General features: G+C 36.3%; 1 protein-coding gene across 3 annotated transcripts in view; it reads left to right on the top strand.

Moving 5' to 3' along the window:
- SLC25A21 (solute carrier family 25 member 21) overlaps positions 1 to 20,242 on the top strand; it is a 265,040-nt gene that overhangs the window by 140,582 nt on the left and 104,216 nt on the right. Inside the window, exons 1-2 of one of the 3 annotated variants that reach the window (XM_049825959.1) lie at positions 1,388 to 2,032; positions 8,556 to 8,604. In XM_049825959.1, the coding sequence (XP_049681916.1) occupies positions 1,729 to 2,032; positions 8,556 to 8,604 (353 nt within the window). In that variant the 5' untranslated portion in view covers positions 1,388 to 1,728. Of the gene's footprint in view, positions 1 to 1,387; positions 2,033 to 8,555; positions 8,605 to 20,242 lie in introns of those variants that run through there. The other 2 variants (XM_049825957.1, XM_049825958.1) reach the window with 2 other exon arrangements.

A 20,242-nucleotide genomic window follows, 5' to 3' on the forward strand; every position in this document is an offset into this window, starting at 1 on the left:
TCACTTGTGTCTAGAGACTCGGATACTTAAGTTTGTAAATTGCAAGTGTTTATTTTATAAGTCAAAGCTTTAACATCAATACAACATCAGTAAATGATGTAGAAAGACTAAATAAATTAAAAAAAAAAAATCAGTTAGCTGTATAAACAACTCTTTATTGCTAGTCATTTTGGAAGAAGTGACATTGCCCAGAAATATTTGAGAGTCCAACTCAGTATATTTTTTTGAGAATTGTTTGATATCTTAATTTTTGTATTATTATTTTGTAAATAGGAATTGAAATAGAAATTAAGGAGAAGGCAATTCCTGTAACATTCTAAATGGTAAATTCTGGAGATACATACCATACTGCCTCAATAATGTTTAAGAACTTAGAGAAATTATTTGCTTTTTTTTGTGTTGCGTGCTGTGTTTTGCTCCATGACCTTTTGTGTCAGTACCTAAATGTTGCATTGTTTCACTGCATAATCAAACTCTCCATGCTATTCAGCCCCACTGGAACAGCTTTCATATTTTAAAATCCAGTAAAGGTGTGAAAAGTCTGGAATTTTAAAGTAGTCATCTCAACTGCCTTTTTGACTATGCCATAAATGCAAATTTCATAGGTCTTACCATACAAAGACATTTCTACATGGCATTTTACTTCAAAAAGGCTCTGTGTAAGTAGTGCAGTTGGAATTGCTTGCCTATGAAAGTGTCATATGCTGTTGGAGCCTGGAATGACCTTTCTTCCAAAGATATGTCGATGTAGTAGAAGATCTGTGACTAGCTACTGATTTTTCCTGGGTGATTTGACATTTCCTCCTGGTCTTACTCTAGATGTATTTAACTATACATAATTTAAAACTGGCTTGATCCTCCAAATTGTCATAGATTGGTCTAATAGCAGATATATAAGTATTTCTGCTGTCAAGTCATAGACATGAGATTAATCACCTTGGTAGGTCTGTGAACCAAGGACTTAATTTTTTCATTTTAAAATAGGCAGCAAATAAAAAATTCAAATTTAACTGGAAGAGGGCCTTTGTTTTACTCAGCAAGCAATACTCAGAGAACATAAATGAGCATTGAGCATTTTAATTGAAGGACATTAAAAGATTCAGTGAGCTGTATTTGAGGCAAAAGTATAAAGATGTGGTTATTGCTGGCAGCATGAGCATAATATACTGTTTTGGCTGATTGTGCCAAAAACATTGTGAAAAGCAAACGATGAATAAATTTGTGCTAAATTTAGAGTAGTTTGCTTACATACTTTAAAGATTAAAGCTAGATATTTTTTACCCAGAGGCAAGAAATACATTGGTAAATTGTTGCAGAATTCTGCTCAATATAAAATAGGTACATATTGTGGATTGAGGACCTGTAGTTTTGACTAGAACACTTACACCTGTTCCACTCACATTGAATCTACATGTATCAGCTCAGCTGTGTGTTAGGCTGGGAAAAAAAGCCCATACTATGGTAGAACTACTGTGAAAGGGTAATGCAATAGCTCGATAGGACCATTTATCTTCAATTTAAAGATCCAAGAAAAATAAGTCAAAAAGGGACCTAAATATAAGCATAATCTTAGGGTTTTTTAACAACCTTTATTTTTTCATTTTTTTAACAAAGTACCTGGGACATCAAGACAAACATTAAGACCTTCACAATACATTCCTTATTGGCAAATGCTGCATTGCAAACGTTGGTTTATTACTACGGTATCCTCTTAGTACTTGTATATGCATGTATTATCACAAAGTGGAATTTGCTCTTCCAAAGGCTATAAAGGTTTATGCATGTGTGCCCAGGTGTAATCACAACTTAGGTTTGAGTATCATGGATTCATGGCATGACTCTTTAAGAAGATCCATTCCATTTTCTGTCTTTATTCACTTAACTGCTGTAACCCAATTTTCAAGCTCAGCAAAAAGAATAGAATGTAATTACTTTTCTCTTATATTTGCAAGAGAACTGAACAGTTTACCATCTGGTGATAATAATGTTTTCTTTAGCTGGGCAGGGAGCAGTGAAATCATGCAGATACTAGGTAAGCATTGTCAGCACCAAAGATGAGCAGTTTGAACTGTCTGATGTGAGTATTGAGTATAAGCACATTTCTAGCTAGGTCCATGGATTGGGACTTGGGAAACTGAAGGGGATTTACAGCTCAGCACCAGCCAGTCTAGATGACATGCTGCCTGAAACACTCATTTCGAGCTCCTGTCTTCCACACATCTAGGATGTGATTCTCCAGCACTTTGTGTAACCTTTACTTGAAACCTTGAAGATTAAAATGCTAGTTTGCTATACAGTCAAGGAGCCATTATGAATTCAACACAAGCTGAATTGCTTTCGTGGAGAGAGCTCCAAGAACACTGACCACTTTCAGCACAAATGCTACAGGCCAAATATCAGAAATTTCCATCTGCTGCTGAAGTACTGGGTTTTTTTGAAAGCCAGATAATCATTGTTCCCAACCCTGCTATTCCTCGCTTTCCAGATAGCAGTGCTACACTGGCAGGTTGCATCCATTAAGGAACACTGTTACCTAACAAGATGTTGGTCATGACCCAGCTCCTCCTGTAGGCATGCAAAAGCCTTCTTCTAAAATGCGTTAGGTAACGATGGTAAACCAAGAGCTCCTGCTGGGATTAATTGTGATCAGCTAACACATTTTTAGACACAGACAACCTTGTCCACACCAAGGGAAAAGTCATATTCAACATCTTGTTTAATTAACATGTTTTCTAGTATATTTTCTCCGTGTAGACAAGGTCTCTAAGGAAGAATGACTCATGAATGCAGCGTTGCCATTATGGAGTACTTTTTGGAGTAACTTTCCATTTCTCCACATTTTCTAAGGAAAGCATTGACTTGGCTCATTACCTAAAAGCTTAATTAATGTTTGTGAGGAGCTCCAGGGTACCATTAGTTAATCCCATACCACATCGCTAAATAGAATCCTGGGCAAGAGTTAAAATAAGTGTCACTTTCCTAAGTGAAGGCTAACATGTAGATCTTTTCCAGCACAGTCCATACATACTGCCATATAGTTTTCCTTGGAGCCTGCTTGATGCATACTACAATTGAGACGATCACAATACATGACTGCCTCCCTGGGAAAGGAGTGGGCCTTTGCTGCCACACATATCACAGGGAACCTAGCATTTTGTGGACTTTTCTGAGGGAGATGTACCCTTACAGAACAGGTAAAGGCTTTATGTGTCTGTGAAGGTGGAGTGGGACAGCAGGCTGATAGAAATTAGCCTGCGTGATTGACTACAGGGATACTTTTTTCCAGGCCTTGATTATTCTTCAGATAATGCTGTTAAAATCAAGAAGAGGTTCCATGCTTCATCTTGTCAAAGAAAGTGTTTTAGCCAACAGACAAGCAGATTTAAGAGGAATTTGTCATTGTTTTTATTAGGATACAAAGATCAACACATGATTCTTTCTGTTGGACATATATTCTCAGAAGGAAATGCATAGTACGCATAAAATATTTATAATCATTTCTTACATTGTAACTATGTCTTTGTAAAAGCCAAAATAAATACCAACTCTTCCAGCTATACAATATACAGTGCCTGATGTGTTTATTGCCACATTTTCTATGACCAGTCTCCTTTCTGTTGTGTTTCTCCAGTGACTGTGTTATTCCAGGGAAATGAGTAACACAAGGGGATGAGGGTGCATAATGACTTCTACACTGTAGGGGGTTGTCTGAATTAACACATGGATCATGCTCTACATCTCTTGAATCTGTGTTGGAATCTGTGTTCAGGGTGTATTATGCAGAAAACATGTAGAGGGTGAGCGACTCAGGTTCCTTTGAAAGACAAATCAGTATGTATCACAGGCACTTCATACTTTTCAGTTCATAGCTTTGAGTGTCGAAGAAGAGTCGAAGACAAGAATTTGTCTCCTAAGGAGAACCAAAGTCATAACAATTCTATTTTTGTTTGTGCTATTTAGCAAGTACTGTTAGCTAGATTTCATTCTTTCTCTCCCTATTCAGTGAATAGACAAAGTATGGAAACACCTGGGGAGATGAGGAGAACTATAATCCTGTGCTGCTGAAATCTCAGTTTCACTTTTTGCCAGATGGATAATTAGAGTCATTTTAAACAGTCATAGTATTCTCAGGACATGTTGTATGATTATTGATATAAGATTTGCGTGTGCGGTGGAATAAAGGAACAAAGAGCAAAGGAACTCAAAACACCCGTGAGCCACCAAAATGTTTGCATTGAAGAGATATATATGAAGATTGCCAGTTTGAAATTTTAAGTATGAATCTTGTAGAGGGAAATGTAATGTAATCCATAATGGGAAATGATTTAAAAACAGAAGATAAGAGTTGGAAAAGGGAAAATGCCGTACTGAGGAGGGTCGGTTTGGGGGTCAGTATTTTCTGTCATTTTATTCCCTCTATGGGCTCAGTTACTGAGCAGAATGTTTTACATAATAGAATTCTGGACTCCCTTCTCAGTTGTTGATATTCCACTTGTGTACACTCAGCGGATGTCAATGATGACAGCTGGTTATTTCTTCAACACACAGATTTTGATTATGGCTTGTTTTATGGTTAGTATCCAGTTTTCACAAGGAATGTTTTCCCACCCAGAAGACAATAAATGTTGGACTGGCCTAGTAATTGTTCTTTCCTATATTTCCTTTGGGCTGTTGTTCAGCTAGTTGGATCTGAGTTGTTTTAAACATAATTAGGCGATCATAAATCACTCTGGGTTAGTTCGCATGTGACATCACCAAGGAGACCCAATGGGACAATTAGAATATGTTTTTGGATAATCTATCTGTAGCTATGTTAACTACTTTATCATGAAAATAAAGTTTGTAAACAGTAGTCTTTACAGTGTGACAAGTTAAAATATATTGCACCTTGATATAGCTGTTCAGCAAATTAGATTTTCATAGTGCTAATTGAATTTGTCACGAAGCTGATGAACATTAGCTAAAGAAAGAGCAATATATTTTATTTTATTGAGCACATCTCAGAGTACTTGTAATTTAGTAGGGCCACCGCACTTTCTGGGCAGGCTATCAAGTAGGATGTTGTAATGATTTGCATGACTACTATAGTAGATGGAAAAATGTAGCTTGTGTTTGTAGCTGTTCCATTAGTGTCTTGCACAGTGTGCGCTTCTTTGGTGCTCTTCAGAGAGCTGTGTCATAATCCCAGCATCTTTTGAAGAGTTTTGTCTAGTGAAATCAAGTAACTATACACTGTTTAAAACCTAGTCCGTAATTAAATGATGAGACAAAGGAAAGACTGAGAAAGGCAGATAACCAATAGAATCCTGAAGTTATCAAAACAGAGCTCTTGCCAAGGACCTTGGAATTCATCTGATTCAGTTGCTGGAAAAATGCCTGAATTAAAAATTATCCTATGAGGACCAAGAAAATAGAGTCAAATTCTGGCACCGTACAGTTTTCTCCCAAAATGGACATTAATGCTGCAAAAACAGAATAGGGTGAATAACCCCTGGCCCCATGTTTGGCCCCCTACTGTAGACTCTATCTGCCAAAACAAGATGGAATAGAAGATCAAAAACGGTGTGGGGGGAGAGAGGGGAGGAGAAGTTGGAAAAGGAGGGTGGTTGGAAAGGAAAAAACTCATAGGCTATGCCCCCTGCCAGCACTGAAACACTCAACTGCAGCTCCGCTTGCAAAGCACCTGTTGGCAGCTATTGGAGTAGTTTATAGGTTTTGGGACAGAATCAGGATAAAAAACTTATAGTCTGCGTTCCCTTATGTGACATGTGATTTGGCCTTATTATAGTAAAATAGAAGTTGTTCCTGGGCAATAATTACAGCAATAAATATACCTGTTCAGAAATAACGACTTTTGCCTTCTAGAAAAAATATAACATTAAATAGCATTATTTTTAATGACTCTCCTTACTACTAATATTAATATTCTTTGGCTGACACCACCTATGTTGTCTTCCTTTTATCCAGAACTGAAAAACAAAACAATGTTGCATGGAGTGGAAAGAAAATACGACAAAACAACGGTCATAAATGTTAGCTTGATACTGTCATTCAAACACAGTGGCAGGAAGCTAGGTGTAGGGTGTTATCTGGCCAGTTCTGTGTTTTGTAAGCTTTATACATTAGAGTGGAATGATAGAAAAGTAGGAAAATAGTATATGCTAAATTAGAACTCTCAGCAAGTATTTTATGTCAAGAATTCAGTTTAAACATTTTAACATCTTCACAAACTTTCACGTAAACTCCTGTTCAAATACATTTAGTTGGGAATTTTAGCATTACAGTTTATGCCCTCCTTCTGTTACTAACTCCAAAAGTTACTTGTGTTTGTGTACAAAAGCTTTTGCAGTCCTTTGTTGTTATGTAAATAGATTATTCTTCCTTGAGAAGAATATGTAACAATTACCAATAATAATACGTATTTGATATGTAAAGTATATGAAACAGAAAATAAATGGTTATTTTTATAGGTCTTTACTATAGGCTGAGTGAAAAACTATTGCTTTTATTGGCTAACTCTCCTTTGACTGTAATGAGAATCTTCCCTCTGCTAATGCTTTAGTTCAGTGTAAAAGGCTTACTCTTGGTAAGTACCTGTATTACTCAGAAAGTTTGGATAAAGTTGAAATAGAAAGTAGATAAAGTTTTGGAATTTAATCCTTTCTTATATAAACTTTAAAAACCCCACAGTTTTCCTGTTCTACTTGAACTGCTAAATTTATTAGTACTAAAATAATTTAAATTTGAAACTTTAAGCCTTCCTTAGATTTATATTCAGTAATGAAAAAAAGAACTCAAATTTCTGACACTGCAGTGCACACTACCCAGGCAGAGCCTGGTTCCTGCACGAAGCCCACCAAGAGTCTTTCTCCATCAAGTCTGCCAAAGAATAGGTCCAAAACGCAGATTCCATTAGTTCAATGGTTTGTGTGTAGAACATTTCAAAATGAGATTTTCACTTTGTGTTAATTTCTTTGCCTTGCTTAGAAAGAGAAAGTAGTTGAGTAGCCTAGCATGTAATAAATTGTCTTAGGTATTAGAGTCTGTTAGCTTTAGTGACACCTGAGCTCAGCCATATTCTGTGCCATTAAAATAAGAGGACAGGATGGGGACCTTAAGACAGTGATCTCTGAAAAAGGAGAGCATCTAGTGGAACACAAGCATGCGCTTAATTTCAGTGGGACTGTATGGTATGTACAAAGGAAGGAATTGCAGATATTTTAACTTGAATAAGAATGCTTTCCTGCATCAAGATTTTTAGAAGTTTAGCTGTGAATCACCAAATGACACATTCTGTATTACCAAAGGTTTGTCATTATTTTTGCTATAATAGATAAAATAGATGCATTCAAACATTATAGTAACTATAGTCTTCACAACCTGTTTTTGCATGTTGTAGCATTAAATGTATTACTCTGGATAAAAAGAAACCACACTTAAGATGCTTAAGAGTCTGAATAAACTAGGGCACAGAAGATTCAAAACCAGGATAATTTAGTATCTTGGACACACAGATACATTTTTTCGTGGCATTTCAAAACCCTTTAAGATTTGTGTAGGTTTTTTTATTATCTCTGCACATTGACAGGTCTCAAAAATACACTTTTACTGTGATCCTGATGAATAATATCTTCTTATTGTATGTTTGCTCTTTGGAATGAGGGTGATATACCAAATGGACAGAGCGGTAAGCAAGCCTAGAAAATTTACGCAAATAAGGAGAAGTTCTGAAAGTTCTCCCCGGACGATGTATGCCTGGGAGCATGGGCAAAATGTAGGTGGTAAACTTCTGGACTTCTCATGAGGCGTCAGGTGGGTGGAAAAATAGTAACGGAACCAGCTTCGAAGCCAGTGGTGGCAAGTGTGTTCGGGATCTTCCAGATCTCTTCTTTCTCAGCATTCCCCCCCTGCTATTCACACCCTCCATTCTTGGATGTGGAAAGTCCCCAGGATGTGAATTTAAGTGCTCATGATGAGTAGTGGAGCAGGAAGGGGGAAAGCCAGGACTACACAGCATCAGCGCAGAGCAGGACGGGATGAAGAATCAGTAAAGCTGCGGCTCAGATAGCCAGCTCAGGAATTAGCTGTCATCCTAACATCAAGCTCGTCCGAGCCCCCAGCGCTGTCTTGCCTAACAGCAGCGTCCTTAGGGATTAGTCTTGTATGACAAAGAAGCCGGTGCCAACCTGAACTACCTTCCTTCACTACTTTCAGCAAGACTTAATGTTTGTATTTATGATCCCAGTAAAATGTTCCCACTGTACTTAAGTCAGAAAACTGAGCAAAAACTATGATTAAATTGTTCACATAGCGTAAGTTCTCACTTTCCCCACTATAATGAACAACCAGTACCATTTACTGTCTAAAATCCCTGATGGTTCCAATATACTACAGAACGCTATGTTAATACATGAGATATATAAGTACTGTATCATCAATGATATGTTTAGACTTTTACTTCACTTTGCAAACTTCAGAAACTATTGGAGTCAATGAAAATTAAACTAATGTTTGTACCAATGTTTATTAGGCCTTTCTTTATTATTATTTTATAGGTCTTGTAGAAATTTGCCTGATGCATCCCCTTGATGTAGTGAAAACAAGGTAAGATTCTGCTTGAACAGGTTTTGTTGACACTGGAAGATATCCAAATTAGGAGCTGTCAAAAAATAAAATGCTAAAACTTCTCCAAGTAAGATAACTTGTGCCTTTAATGGCATTTATATTTACTTACCTGTATCTGCAGCGTTTGACAGATGGAATTCGACTAGCATGACACATTTCTAATTAGAGGTCATCTAAAGGTGTTAAATCTGGTTTATGACATGTATTTTTAATGTTGTAACAAAATCCTATAACATGAAGAGGGCTATAGTTAAATTCACTTACTATATGTATCATCTGCAGTAATGCTTTTGTATGTAATTGGGAAATACCATATTGCTTCGAAAATAATTTTTGCAGATTTTTGAGACCTGATAAAAATAATAAAATGAGGTATTGCGTATTTTGTCTGTAAGCTAAGTAACTTCATGCTTTTATCTTTTTTTTATCTTTTTATCTGTCCCTATTTTCTTTTCTGAATATTTGTGCTTATGTGAGTATAAATGATTAAGTGACCTAGAAAATTTGGTCAGGTCAGGTTTTTTAATGTTGATTATTGAGATGGAAAAAGTATAGTTGTGTTTCTAGTTTCTTGAATCTTTTTGCTTTTCTATGCTTTTTAGTTTTCCTATCAATTCATAAGTGAGCGTTACCATACGTGAAAAGCAAACCAGAATGCAGAAGCATACAATAAGGTGGAGAAAACTTTTCATGCTATGTGTGTTACACACAATGCTGATAATTAACCATATACTGCTCCTGGAGCTCTATCTAATTCTCGGTCATATAGGCAGGAAAGCTTCACTAGGGGTAATGAATCAGCCCCAAACAAATGACGAGGACAGCTGTGGTCTCTGGAATATGCTTGAAGCAGTCAATTATGACTTGAGATTCTAGTTCCAGTTAGCCAACATGTGAGCTCGTTACGGATATATTTTCAGCTTCTGTTTAAATCACGTTCTGGGGTTTGCCTAAGACCTTGAGATACACTTTTCTGCAGCTTGTATTTTGGAGGAGGAGGCCATCTCTCTGTGGTCATTGCCCAACACCAGAGGACGGTAATGCAGGCTCCATCCACGTTAACTGCTGCTGAGGTGCTGTAGGTACTCCTTGGGGCTTGAAGTTTGGCAGGTAATTCTTCTGTATGCCTTCATAATATGGAATATGATGATTCATGTAGAGACAATACACCTGGTAGTTTCAAGGGTCCTCTCTGCCCCTCCAAGAGACCTTATTATTAAAACAAGCTTTACATAAAAAGATTGAAATTAAAGACTCAGAAACAATAAGGTACAAGCAAAACAACTACAAGACCAAATTTAAAAGAAAAAAAATAATCTGTCTTGCTCTGCTGTCATGTGGTTCTCATGGGATGTACTTTAGTGACTTCATTTTGGCAGGTTGTGCTATAACTCACCTATAGCTCTCAAGCTTTTGGTTTTACCTCTTCCTGTTTTCCTCTTTGTACTAAACCAGGAGTCTTGTTCTTCTGTAGTATAAATGCAGCATCAGTGATTTACTTCTCATGTCTTGGTTGCCTTTGAGGTTGTCATCCTACACATCCTCATGCCCCCAGTCTTGGTTGAAGGAACTTAATATATATCCATAGAATCATTCATGATTTAGGACATGCTACATATCGTATATCATAAAAAGCATTAATTGCACATCTGTTCTGATAAACTGGCAATCAACAGATGTACTTTCAGCTTTGTGATAGAAACCATGCATACAGTGGACTCTCAGAATAAAAGGACAGATTTCCCTGTTTCTATTCCAGATTTTACTGGGTTTGTCATACTTTTAGTAGTGAAAAATGCTAATCGGATCTGAGGTCCAGAAATGGAAAGTATTAAAGAGTGTATGGGGATGTGTGTGAAGCTGTATCAATAGTAAAAAAAAAAAAAATAAAATAAAAAAAAAAAAAAATTGGGAACCCTTTAAATGTGAAATCTGAGTCCATAAACAGGGGAATTAAAGAAGAAAGCAGGAAAAAATGAAAGAACAGTAGGTGTGCAGGATAAATCGGATTATGGTGAAACCAAGGGGCTGAATCAAGTAAAAAAGGCACTAAGCAAACTTCTTTTCAAGAAACTTCAAGTGAAGTTGAGTTAACTCAACTCTTCCATTGAGTTAGCTGCAACTCTGCAGAATTGGGCAGCCCCCAAGTGATAGTTTTTCAGTGTTCTGTTGATGCAGATGTATTCAGAGATTACACAGATTTTGCAGTAACTTTTCCGCTGATCTTAGCAGATGTTAGTATTTGAAAATACTTACATTTTGAAAGCCAATGACAAAATCAAGAATAGAATATCCTTTGATCTCATCCATCATTCCATTCTATGTTTGTAACATCATGCCATTTCCTTTCATTTTGTAATGGTCCAAATTTACTATAGCAGATTAATTCTTTGATGGCCTTGGAGAAGTTCAAGTGAAACATTGTTTTAAATTCTGAACTTTGGATTTAGAATGTTTTCTAATTCATTTTCATTTACTTTATTCCTTTGTTACAGTGCCTCTGAGTACTGCAGTGCACTTACTCTTTTCTAGCATGGTATTGATAATCTGTCATTTCCTAATCACTTCCAGCTATTACAGTTATGGTAGTTTGGGGGTTTTTTCCTTATCATTAGGTGAAAGGATGTATAAAACAAGCATTTGTTGCTTAATTTTTATGTTGTTTTAAGTTTCCTGCATTTTTTCTGTAAAGTGTTTGTTTGGTGGAAAAAGTCCCATGGCCTTTCCAAATTAGTGGAATCTTATTGATCTAAGTGAGCATTCTGAAGGAGTTTAGGGAAGATGCCAAAGGCTCACATCTAGTGGACTGGTGGCTTAGCATCTTTACTTCGTTGATTTTTTTGTGTGTATGTGTATGTTTTTAATAAAAAATTGGAGAAAAGAAAGTTCCTGTCAGACATTATTTTGAAACCCTCGAAAATTATTTGGCTCTTTTGTGACAACATTTTGCAATATCTTTTCTGTGTTTAGTAATTTTCTATTATTCTACAGTAACAATGCTAGACTTGTTTATCTCCTCACATCAAGGGAGGAACAATACATATATAAAAATACATGTGTATAAACTATAGACAAGACAAATGCTTAATGGAGTGGGTTTTGATAAATGTACATTTGAAAATAATTTTATTTTGTTATCTATTAGAACACCAAAGATCATTAAGAAATTCACGTGCATGAGCTAGCTAGATGGAGATAACTATGATCCATTGTTTTAGCTCTATGAATCCCACTTATTCTTTCAAATAAAGCTCTTTTCTCAGTTACAATATATATTGGTATATTTTCTGATGAGAGACTTCAAAAAATTGTGCTAAACTTTTAATGTCTCAGTATAACAGAGACTCTATTAGCCTTTTCATTTATCAGTTACTCTTATGATGAATTTAGCCATCTGTAGATTAAATAAAGTACTGAATCTCTGTTCTTGCCATCCTAAATACAAGTTTTACAGAATTTAGTCAGGGTTTATGTGTGTGGCTATGTATGAGCCAGGAGAGCGGTAGCAAGTAAGAGTTTTCTGGTACGGATACAGTCAAGACACAGAAGGTCTACTTTTTAATTAAGAAACCTAGACGATCTTTCTTTGCTGGAAAGTGAGGAGAAAATTGTCTTAGTCTGGGTAAAGAATTGTTTTTGCTTATTTTGGACCCTTTTTTGGGTCTTAAGTGTAATGCAGGTTGTAATGTCATTTTCATCCATCAAACTTACCAAAGGATGACAAAAGGGTATGCTAGATTGTGATACGTAGGACAAGACATTGTCATATATATTACTTTAAAATTAAAACCAGTAAAGTGCTTTTTCAGCTAGAGTGTATCCTTTGTGTCCTAGTGGCATATGTTTTGGCTTAAGGAAATGTACAAAATTCAGAACTTAATAACGTTTTATTGTTATAAGCAACAGTTCACAGGTCTAGTTGGTGAGTGAAAGGGAGAGAATTACAGGGACTTGCCTGAAGTCAAGAGAAAGCTAATGTTGTTTGAGGGATCAGTCAAGTAAGCCTGACTGATAACTGGAGGATGTTAGTGTGGTCTGTATGATGGCTCCAGGTTATGGTCTGCTGTAGTCCTATAGCCTTGAACAGCTTGAATTTTCAGAAAAAAAAAAAAAAAAAAAGTTCACTTTTTTACATCTCTCTATTATTGGGTTGCCAGCATAAAACTGACATTTTCAGGAGCTTGATAACTTCTGAACTACATGTGCTAACATAAGTTTCCTTGCTATTACATTTTAATACCTAAAAAAATGCATGCAACCAAGACTGATATTGCAAAATTAGAACTATGACTAGAAATAAAATTTTGGCTAATATTTCATCAGGTTTATAAGTTGATTACCTTTACATGTGCTTTCGCTTTTTCATTGATTATCACCAATATTTATACAGCTGAATTTTAGTGACTCCACTGTTCTTGAAAACAAATTTCAAAGTTGTCTGTGCAAGTATTCATACAAACTATGAAACATATATTGAAGTAGAAATAGTCATTTTGGATGTGACTTGGTATTGTGTAGTTAGGAAATGGAAACCATACTTTGTAACTTTTTGTAACAGTTGTCTACATGACAGAATTTAATAGAAAACACACATGAAGAAATGTATGATTAAGTGTTTTCAAATAAGAGAGAAAAAATAAGACATCACCAAAAACTCTGAAATACATAACACATCTGAACAGATTTGTGTCTGAAAGTCCGGTGAACGGGAAGAATGTTATGTGAATTAGGTGAATCATTTATCTCTTTCATTTTGGCAGTAATTTGACATCACTATACGTTTTGAGACAAATATTTCAAAGAAAGATGGGTTGTCTCATGTCAGACTAATACAAAATTTTTCTCCAGATATGTGTTGACTTCAGCGGAGATAGATTAGTTCATACCACTTGAGGATTAAGGTTTTTTCACTTCCAGATAATGTATTCAAAGAGTGGTAAATGTTATCATAAGCCAACTACCATCTAAAGGACTTGGAGAAAGTCTAGTTTATTATTTTTTCAGGAGAATCATCAGGGTAACTTGTGTCCTAACAAATTAAACATATATTCAACAGGCAGTGTTTTAATACTTTTCTGGTTAATTCAAATAATAACAGTTCCAGATGATTTTAAATTTTTTTGCCCTTTATTTAAACAATCTCTTCTATTTTCAGGCTTAATTGTGTCTTCATAACACAGCCTTACATTGGGATGAGTGTGCAATTTGGAAAGCAATGCCTAAGAGAGACCCAGGAGGCATTCTTTCAAAAGCATTTACTTCAACTTATCAGAAGAATAAGTTAATAAGTATAGCTTGTTTTCCTGATCAACCTATTGCATCTCTGTGGGTTTTTTCTTAAAGCTGTTTCTCACCTTTGGTGGACCTTGGGGAAGATGCAGTCCATGTTGCTTCTACTTCAACACCTTTTTACACAGTTCAGCATTAGATCAGAATCTTCATGTTAACTGACTTTACATCTTATGTCTGATCCAGAATATCAGCATTTAAAACACGAGGCCAATAATTCACCTTAGAAATTTGGCGAAAGTTTTCATCTAGTCATGATTGAGATTTTAGGGTTTGCCACTCTTTCTGTGAAAATCTAGACCAACATCATGGATCTAAAGCCCCAAATTTAGAAAATAATTTGGGATCGAAGTCCAGGTTTGGACTCTGCATTACAGACCCATTTCTAGTTAGCAACTGTTGTGCTGATTTGTGTGCATGTTTATCCATTTCATTCCTTTGTTCCAATTCTGTCATTTTGGTCTTATTAAAAAAGTTCAGCTTACTACATGTGTTTCCGATCTCATTCCATCTGTTGTTTTGCAAGAGCTACTTCCTTTATATCATTAATTCCTCTTTGATTTCTGGTCTTTTTTGTTTGAGTGAGCAGTAGTGGAGCCTGTTTCTGAAAAACATTGGTTTAAGGAAGAGTTCATTGTCTTTATACAATGTTACTATTTCCAAATGATCATAGCTCACTTGGTTCGCATCAGGCCATGTTAAGTTCATGGTACTTGATGCAAACTGCTCTAGTTAGATTCATAACAGTTTTAAGCAGAAAATAGTCTTCATGCCCTGGGAAAATTATCAGGATACCAAACAATTCTGTATTGGAATGAACAGTTGAACTCTCAGAAGACTGGTAGAAAAACAATGGGTGTTGGCCAATGAAACTCTTCATTTAATTAATTTTTAATTTTGGAAATTTTTACTTCCATTTCTCTTTTTCTTTTTGACTACTTTTAAGTAATTTTGAACTAGGAAAACAGAAGTTTTGGTTTGCAAATGTAGAGAACAGCATCCATTGTCATCTAAAAGAAGTGTATAAAAATGTATTGAAACTGATCATTTCCTGAGAAGTGTTTTTTTCATTTTGAGGGGAAAAAAAAGCTAGTAAAAATAATCCCTGACCAACTCAGCTTAATGTCCTTATTTCAACCAAATGTCAAGGCTTTTCTCTGGGATTAGTTTTACTTGATTTATCAGTGGCCTTTGGCATAATTGTTCATACGGTTTGTGTGCATATTGTAACTTATACTCTGGTTTTGGCATTTGAATTTTAGCATTGAAATATTTTGAATATTTCGTTACAGATCCAAGTTTTGTATAATAAGAACTTATCTCAAGTTTACAATAATTTGGATGTGGATGTGATCCAGGGCTCTGTAATTTGCCCTTTGTTTTCCTTCTACATGCAATCTGTTAAGAATTAATAAGGGCACATGGGCTAATAATTCCTGCTAGATATACTATTCCAATTTAAATCCTTCCCTGAATTAAAGAACAATATTGATGTGCACTGTTAAACAGATGCTCTAATTTGCAGTGCTGGTCAAAGTGATTTCTGTTCCTATGTGCTTTTTTTTTTTTTTTTTTTAATTCATAGGCATACCATATGTATATTTTGTAAAGAGTGTCAAGATCCTTTGGGATAAAAGGAACTGTATAAATGCAGCTTCATCATCTCCTCATGTGATACTGTGTTATTTGTGATCAAACGGCAGAACTGCTTAATAATATCCCTATTTCAAATCAGTGTAGATTTTTGTAAAAACTGTAACATATATTGTTTCTTGATTTTAGAATAATCCTATCCCTTCTTTGATAGAAACTGAATTTGTGCATCATCAAATCAGACTGCCAGAGGTGTCTCTTCTCAAGCTTTTCCTTAATTTTGGTTAAGCATTCTGCTATTTACTCTGTTCTTTAATGACTAGTAAGTTCTTTTTTAAACAATTGAAATACCATAAAATAATAATTTCTATTAGACAGCATGGCACGGTGATACCATGCTTTGAGTTACATGTTATCTGTGCCGTTTCACTGGCCATACCAAAACTACCCTCAGTTTCTTGAGCCACCCGTGAGCTGTAACAACCTGAAATTTCTAACACCCACCAAATAAGCCAGGTCCACCTTCAGCGCGCTCGATATAGAACAATAATCTCTATTCCCCTTTTAAAGAATCCTTTCCTTGTTTCTGAGGTTGTTAGGTGAATGAAATGAAATAAATGAAAACTCCAGATGCCTATTTAGCTATCTACATACTGCAGGGGTGCAGCTGCCCAGTCCCTGACACTAGAAGGAAGAGGGATGCCTCTGTGTGCGGGAAGCACGTGTTGAGACCATCATAGGAGAACTGAGGAAAGAGGCAGTAGGAGAGGGGATCAGCTCTTCAGGAGAGAAAGTAAGTGGACAGTCTCCCGCAGAGAGCAAAAGAGAAAGAATGTCTGAGGAAGAACCAGGACTGACAAGAGGGAACGCGTGATGGTTTTCTTGCATATTTTCTTCTCAATCCAGTGGATGCAGAAGGCGTGTTTTGGGTTTCTGGAAGGAAACTGGATCTAAGCTGACATGGAGTGGACTTAGTTCTCTTCAGAATTTAGTATATAATTTTGTTTGAGATTTTTGGTTTGGTATGTCTTTCCGTATGTCCTTTTACATACTGCAAGCAGAGCTCTGTCTAGTGGAACCCTTACAGATGATTCCTTGTGCAGCTGATCAAAGGAATAAAAGGAAATCATGCTAAAAGACATATTGAACATTATCCCTCCTACTAGTGACAATCCTTTATACTATGGACATTTGCAAAATTTAAACATGCATTTGTTCTCTTAACAATTTCATGCTTGTTGTTTTGCTTTTCCTCCAATTTGGACAATGAGCTAAAATAGTTCATTTCAGGTCCCTTTAATTTACATTTTGCTTTCGTTCTAATGCCATAACACAATATTCTTTCCGTGTTTGGATTTCTAGTACTAACAAAGTTCATGTAAACATTTCCTGGCAACTACATGGGCAGAACTTGTAATATGACAAGAGCCTGCAAGTTTCCCTTCTATAATCTGCATCTATATATTTACATGTTTTAAAAATAAATGTACACAGACATATTTGGTTGTACTGGTACAGCACCTTCCTTGGTAGACAAAGTAAAGTTTCCTCGTGTTTAAGTTCTCTAGCACTAGAAAAACCTGCAGTTGATTAGCTGTGTCCTCATGATGCAGTTGCAAGAAGGTGGTGTGGACTGCATTTTGTGATTTCATGGGCTGCACATGGTGCATTGACAGTTTATATCCAAGAAAGCTCTGAATTTTTCTCCTTCCCTTTGTTTTTGTCTTAGCTTTATGAAAATATTTCCTTTCATAATATGAGACCACAAATAATGCTCCTCTAGACAGAATAGGCAAATGTGACAAAAGAGCTCCAAAACTGTAATTATGGGGAAGAGCCATGCCATGGGTTACAGATATGACAGAATAATTCTTTTTTCATTGCACTGTCTGATGGGGAAAGGAAGGAAACGGAGAGAACCTAGGACTAAATGCCCTCTAACATATGCGTATTGTACTGTTGGCTGCTTCTCTAGTTAGAACCTACCAAAGAAATAAGAGACAATATAGAAACACTGGGATTCTCTTTGTAATATCTCGAGATTTCTACAGGTAATCAGCGCGTTTACGTGAGTCAGAAGCCATGACCACATCTTCATGACAGAAATGGAATTCAGTTTGAAACATTTTGGATATGTGAATCAGCTGACAGACCTGGAAAAATATAGCCATATTTGTACAGAAAATACCCTGAAGTATTATGGTGTGTGTTATTGTTTGTATTAAACACAATAGATGTGTTTGATTATTTTATTTGTTTAGATTCCCACAGCCTCAGGATATGCCATTGTATTGCTGTCAAAAAAAAAAAAAAAAATTACTATAACTCATGGTGATGTACATTTTTGAGTTATGTAAATTGCCTCAGAAAGAACTAATGTTAAGAGTCTTGGCGCTCAACGTAATGTGGACTATGCTGTACATCATTTATGAATCTGATTTATTTATTTATTTATTTTGGACATGGGACATCTGTTCACCTATTCATCTGCTAGTTCATGGCAATGAGGAATAGTACCAGAAGCGCTAGCATTTTATCCAGGGCTGTACTGGAGGCAGTTGAGACCACTTCAGTAGAACCAGCACTTAAAATCACAGCCGGTTCCCAAATGAGGTGTTACAGCCTGTGTCCATCATGTCCTGCCTCCTGCCACTGCTGTACCAGCACTCAGAAATCCCCATCCCAGTGTTGAGTTCAGCAGCCTCTCCTCTCTCCCCTCCTCTCTTCTCCTCTCCTCTGTTCTCTCCCTGCCTCTGTTAGCTGCTTGGCCCCAAACCACAGCTTTTGTCCAGCGTATTTTAAAGTGTGCCAGGTAACAAGCTCCCTTTGATTCCCTTGGGAGGCTCCTGCATAGTCTACTGCTTCTCACAGCAAGGAAGTATTTTCTAATGTTCCAATATTTCCATTATGCAGTTTCATCCCTAACAACTACCTACACCCCCTTTACTGTACATTGTTCCCCTTTCCCTTTGTTTATTACCTTTAGATGCAGTAGATGCATGGCATGCCCCCATTTTCTTTTTCCCAAGCCTAAATTAGTGTGAGATAATCAAAGAAGCTCTTTAAATAATCTTTTCTCTGTATCAATCCTGTATTTCATATAAAATGAGTCAAGTGAAACCATGAGGGATAGAGTGGAATGAGAGAAAGAGCGGAAAGCAGAAAGTAGAGGGCTAGGAGGTGAGAAAGTACATGGGATTCTATTTACAAGAAAAATACATGCTGAAAATAAGTATTTAAGATGGGAATTGGGGAGTGGAAATGAACAGATGTTAGCACAGTTACAAAAGTAGTCTGGAGACAAAGAAATGGGATAGTTTTAAAAATGTATGCATTTTAAAGTAATATTTTAAATAAGGATTAAGCAGCTGGGAAAGGTTACATAGGCTACAAGTTGGAGACATCTATGGTGTACATAAGATTTTTTAAAAACAATCTAACAAAGCAGCTGGTTGAGTTATTAACAGATGTTAATGATTTGTCAGTGGTATAAAACATTAAGATCACATTCAGGGGTAGACTGTGGTCATGCCTGATTTCTCCATGGACAAAAATTTTGCATTAGACCATTGTCATGCCTGATTTCTAACCATGGATGGAACATGCCTAAAATAAAACAAGCAAGGAACCACTTCATTTAAAAAAAAAAGGGGGGGGGGGGAGAATATGTTTACTTTTTTTAGTATTTGGTCATGTAGTAAAATGAGTGGGAGATAGTTTAAATATGGAAAATCACTATTTAACGTCTTCATTTACAATAAACAGAAAATACATTTTCTACCTCTTCACACTGCTTTTTTTTTCTTACATGTGTTTGAGCTAGCCTTTAGAAGCTATGGATACAAGAGAATAAAGCTGTATATGTTGGAAGCACAATGTAACTGTAGCAATGCCAATAATTCTCTCAGAGAAGTTGGCCATTAAAACTGTATTTAAGTATGTCCCTAAAATAACTGCATTAGAGCAGTAAGTGCCAAGTAAATCTATAAATAAATAAAAAGAGAGATAATATCTTTATGAACTATGCTTTTTGTATGTTTTTACGAGCAGATGCATCAGTGTGTATTCTAGGTCTAGAGGGGGTTTTGAGAAACAAGAGTCTTCATGTTGAGTAGGATGCAAGTAAAATACCATCTCCAAAATAATCTTGGCACAACAGAGCTGTCTTTTGAATTTATTTCTCAAAAGACTAAAAAAAGAGAAAAAAAAGAAAAAAAACACTGAAAAAACCCGCAACAACCAAAACCTAAGGAAAAAACCTAAGGAAATATTTGCAAGTTTTTAGCTGCTGCAATGTTGTAGTAAGCTGATGACTCCCTGGTGAGAAGGCAATGGGTTAGATTGTGCTTTTACAACCCAAGCTGAGCCAGGGGCAGAGCTCAACGGCACCAGCTGAAGAGCAGCACACAGAAGGGACTGTGCCTCAGAGGTGCTGTGGTTTTCCCTCGTCCCAGCAATGGATTGTTGATCCATAGCAGTACTAACTTCTTATAACTACAAAGTACTGCCATTCCTTATACTTTTTTATCGATTTCCCTAAATCCAGAGCAGGGGCAAAATAGTACCTGAGGATCCCCTGCCTACTGGCTGCCATATACATCTGAAGCAGAGTGGTTAGAAAGTGCTGCAAGTGCCTATATGTACATGATGTCATTCACAGTCTGTAACAGAGAAAAGGAAGATATACTTTTGAGTGCTACGTGTGATACTCTCCATCTAGCATCTGCCCAGACGT

This window comes from Accipiter gentilis, chromosome 22, assembly GCF_929443795.1.
Source record: "Accipiter gentilis chromosome 22, bAccGen1.1, whole genome shotgun sequence".
Lineage (NCBI taxonomy): Eukaryota > Metazoa > Chordata > Aves > Accipitriformes > Accipitridae > Astur > Astur gentilis.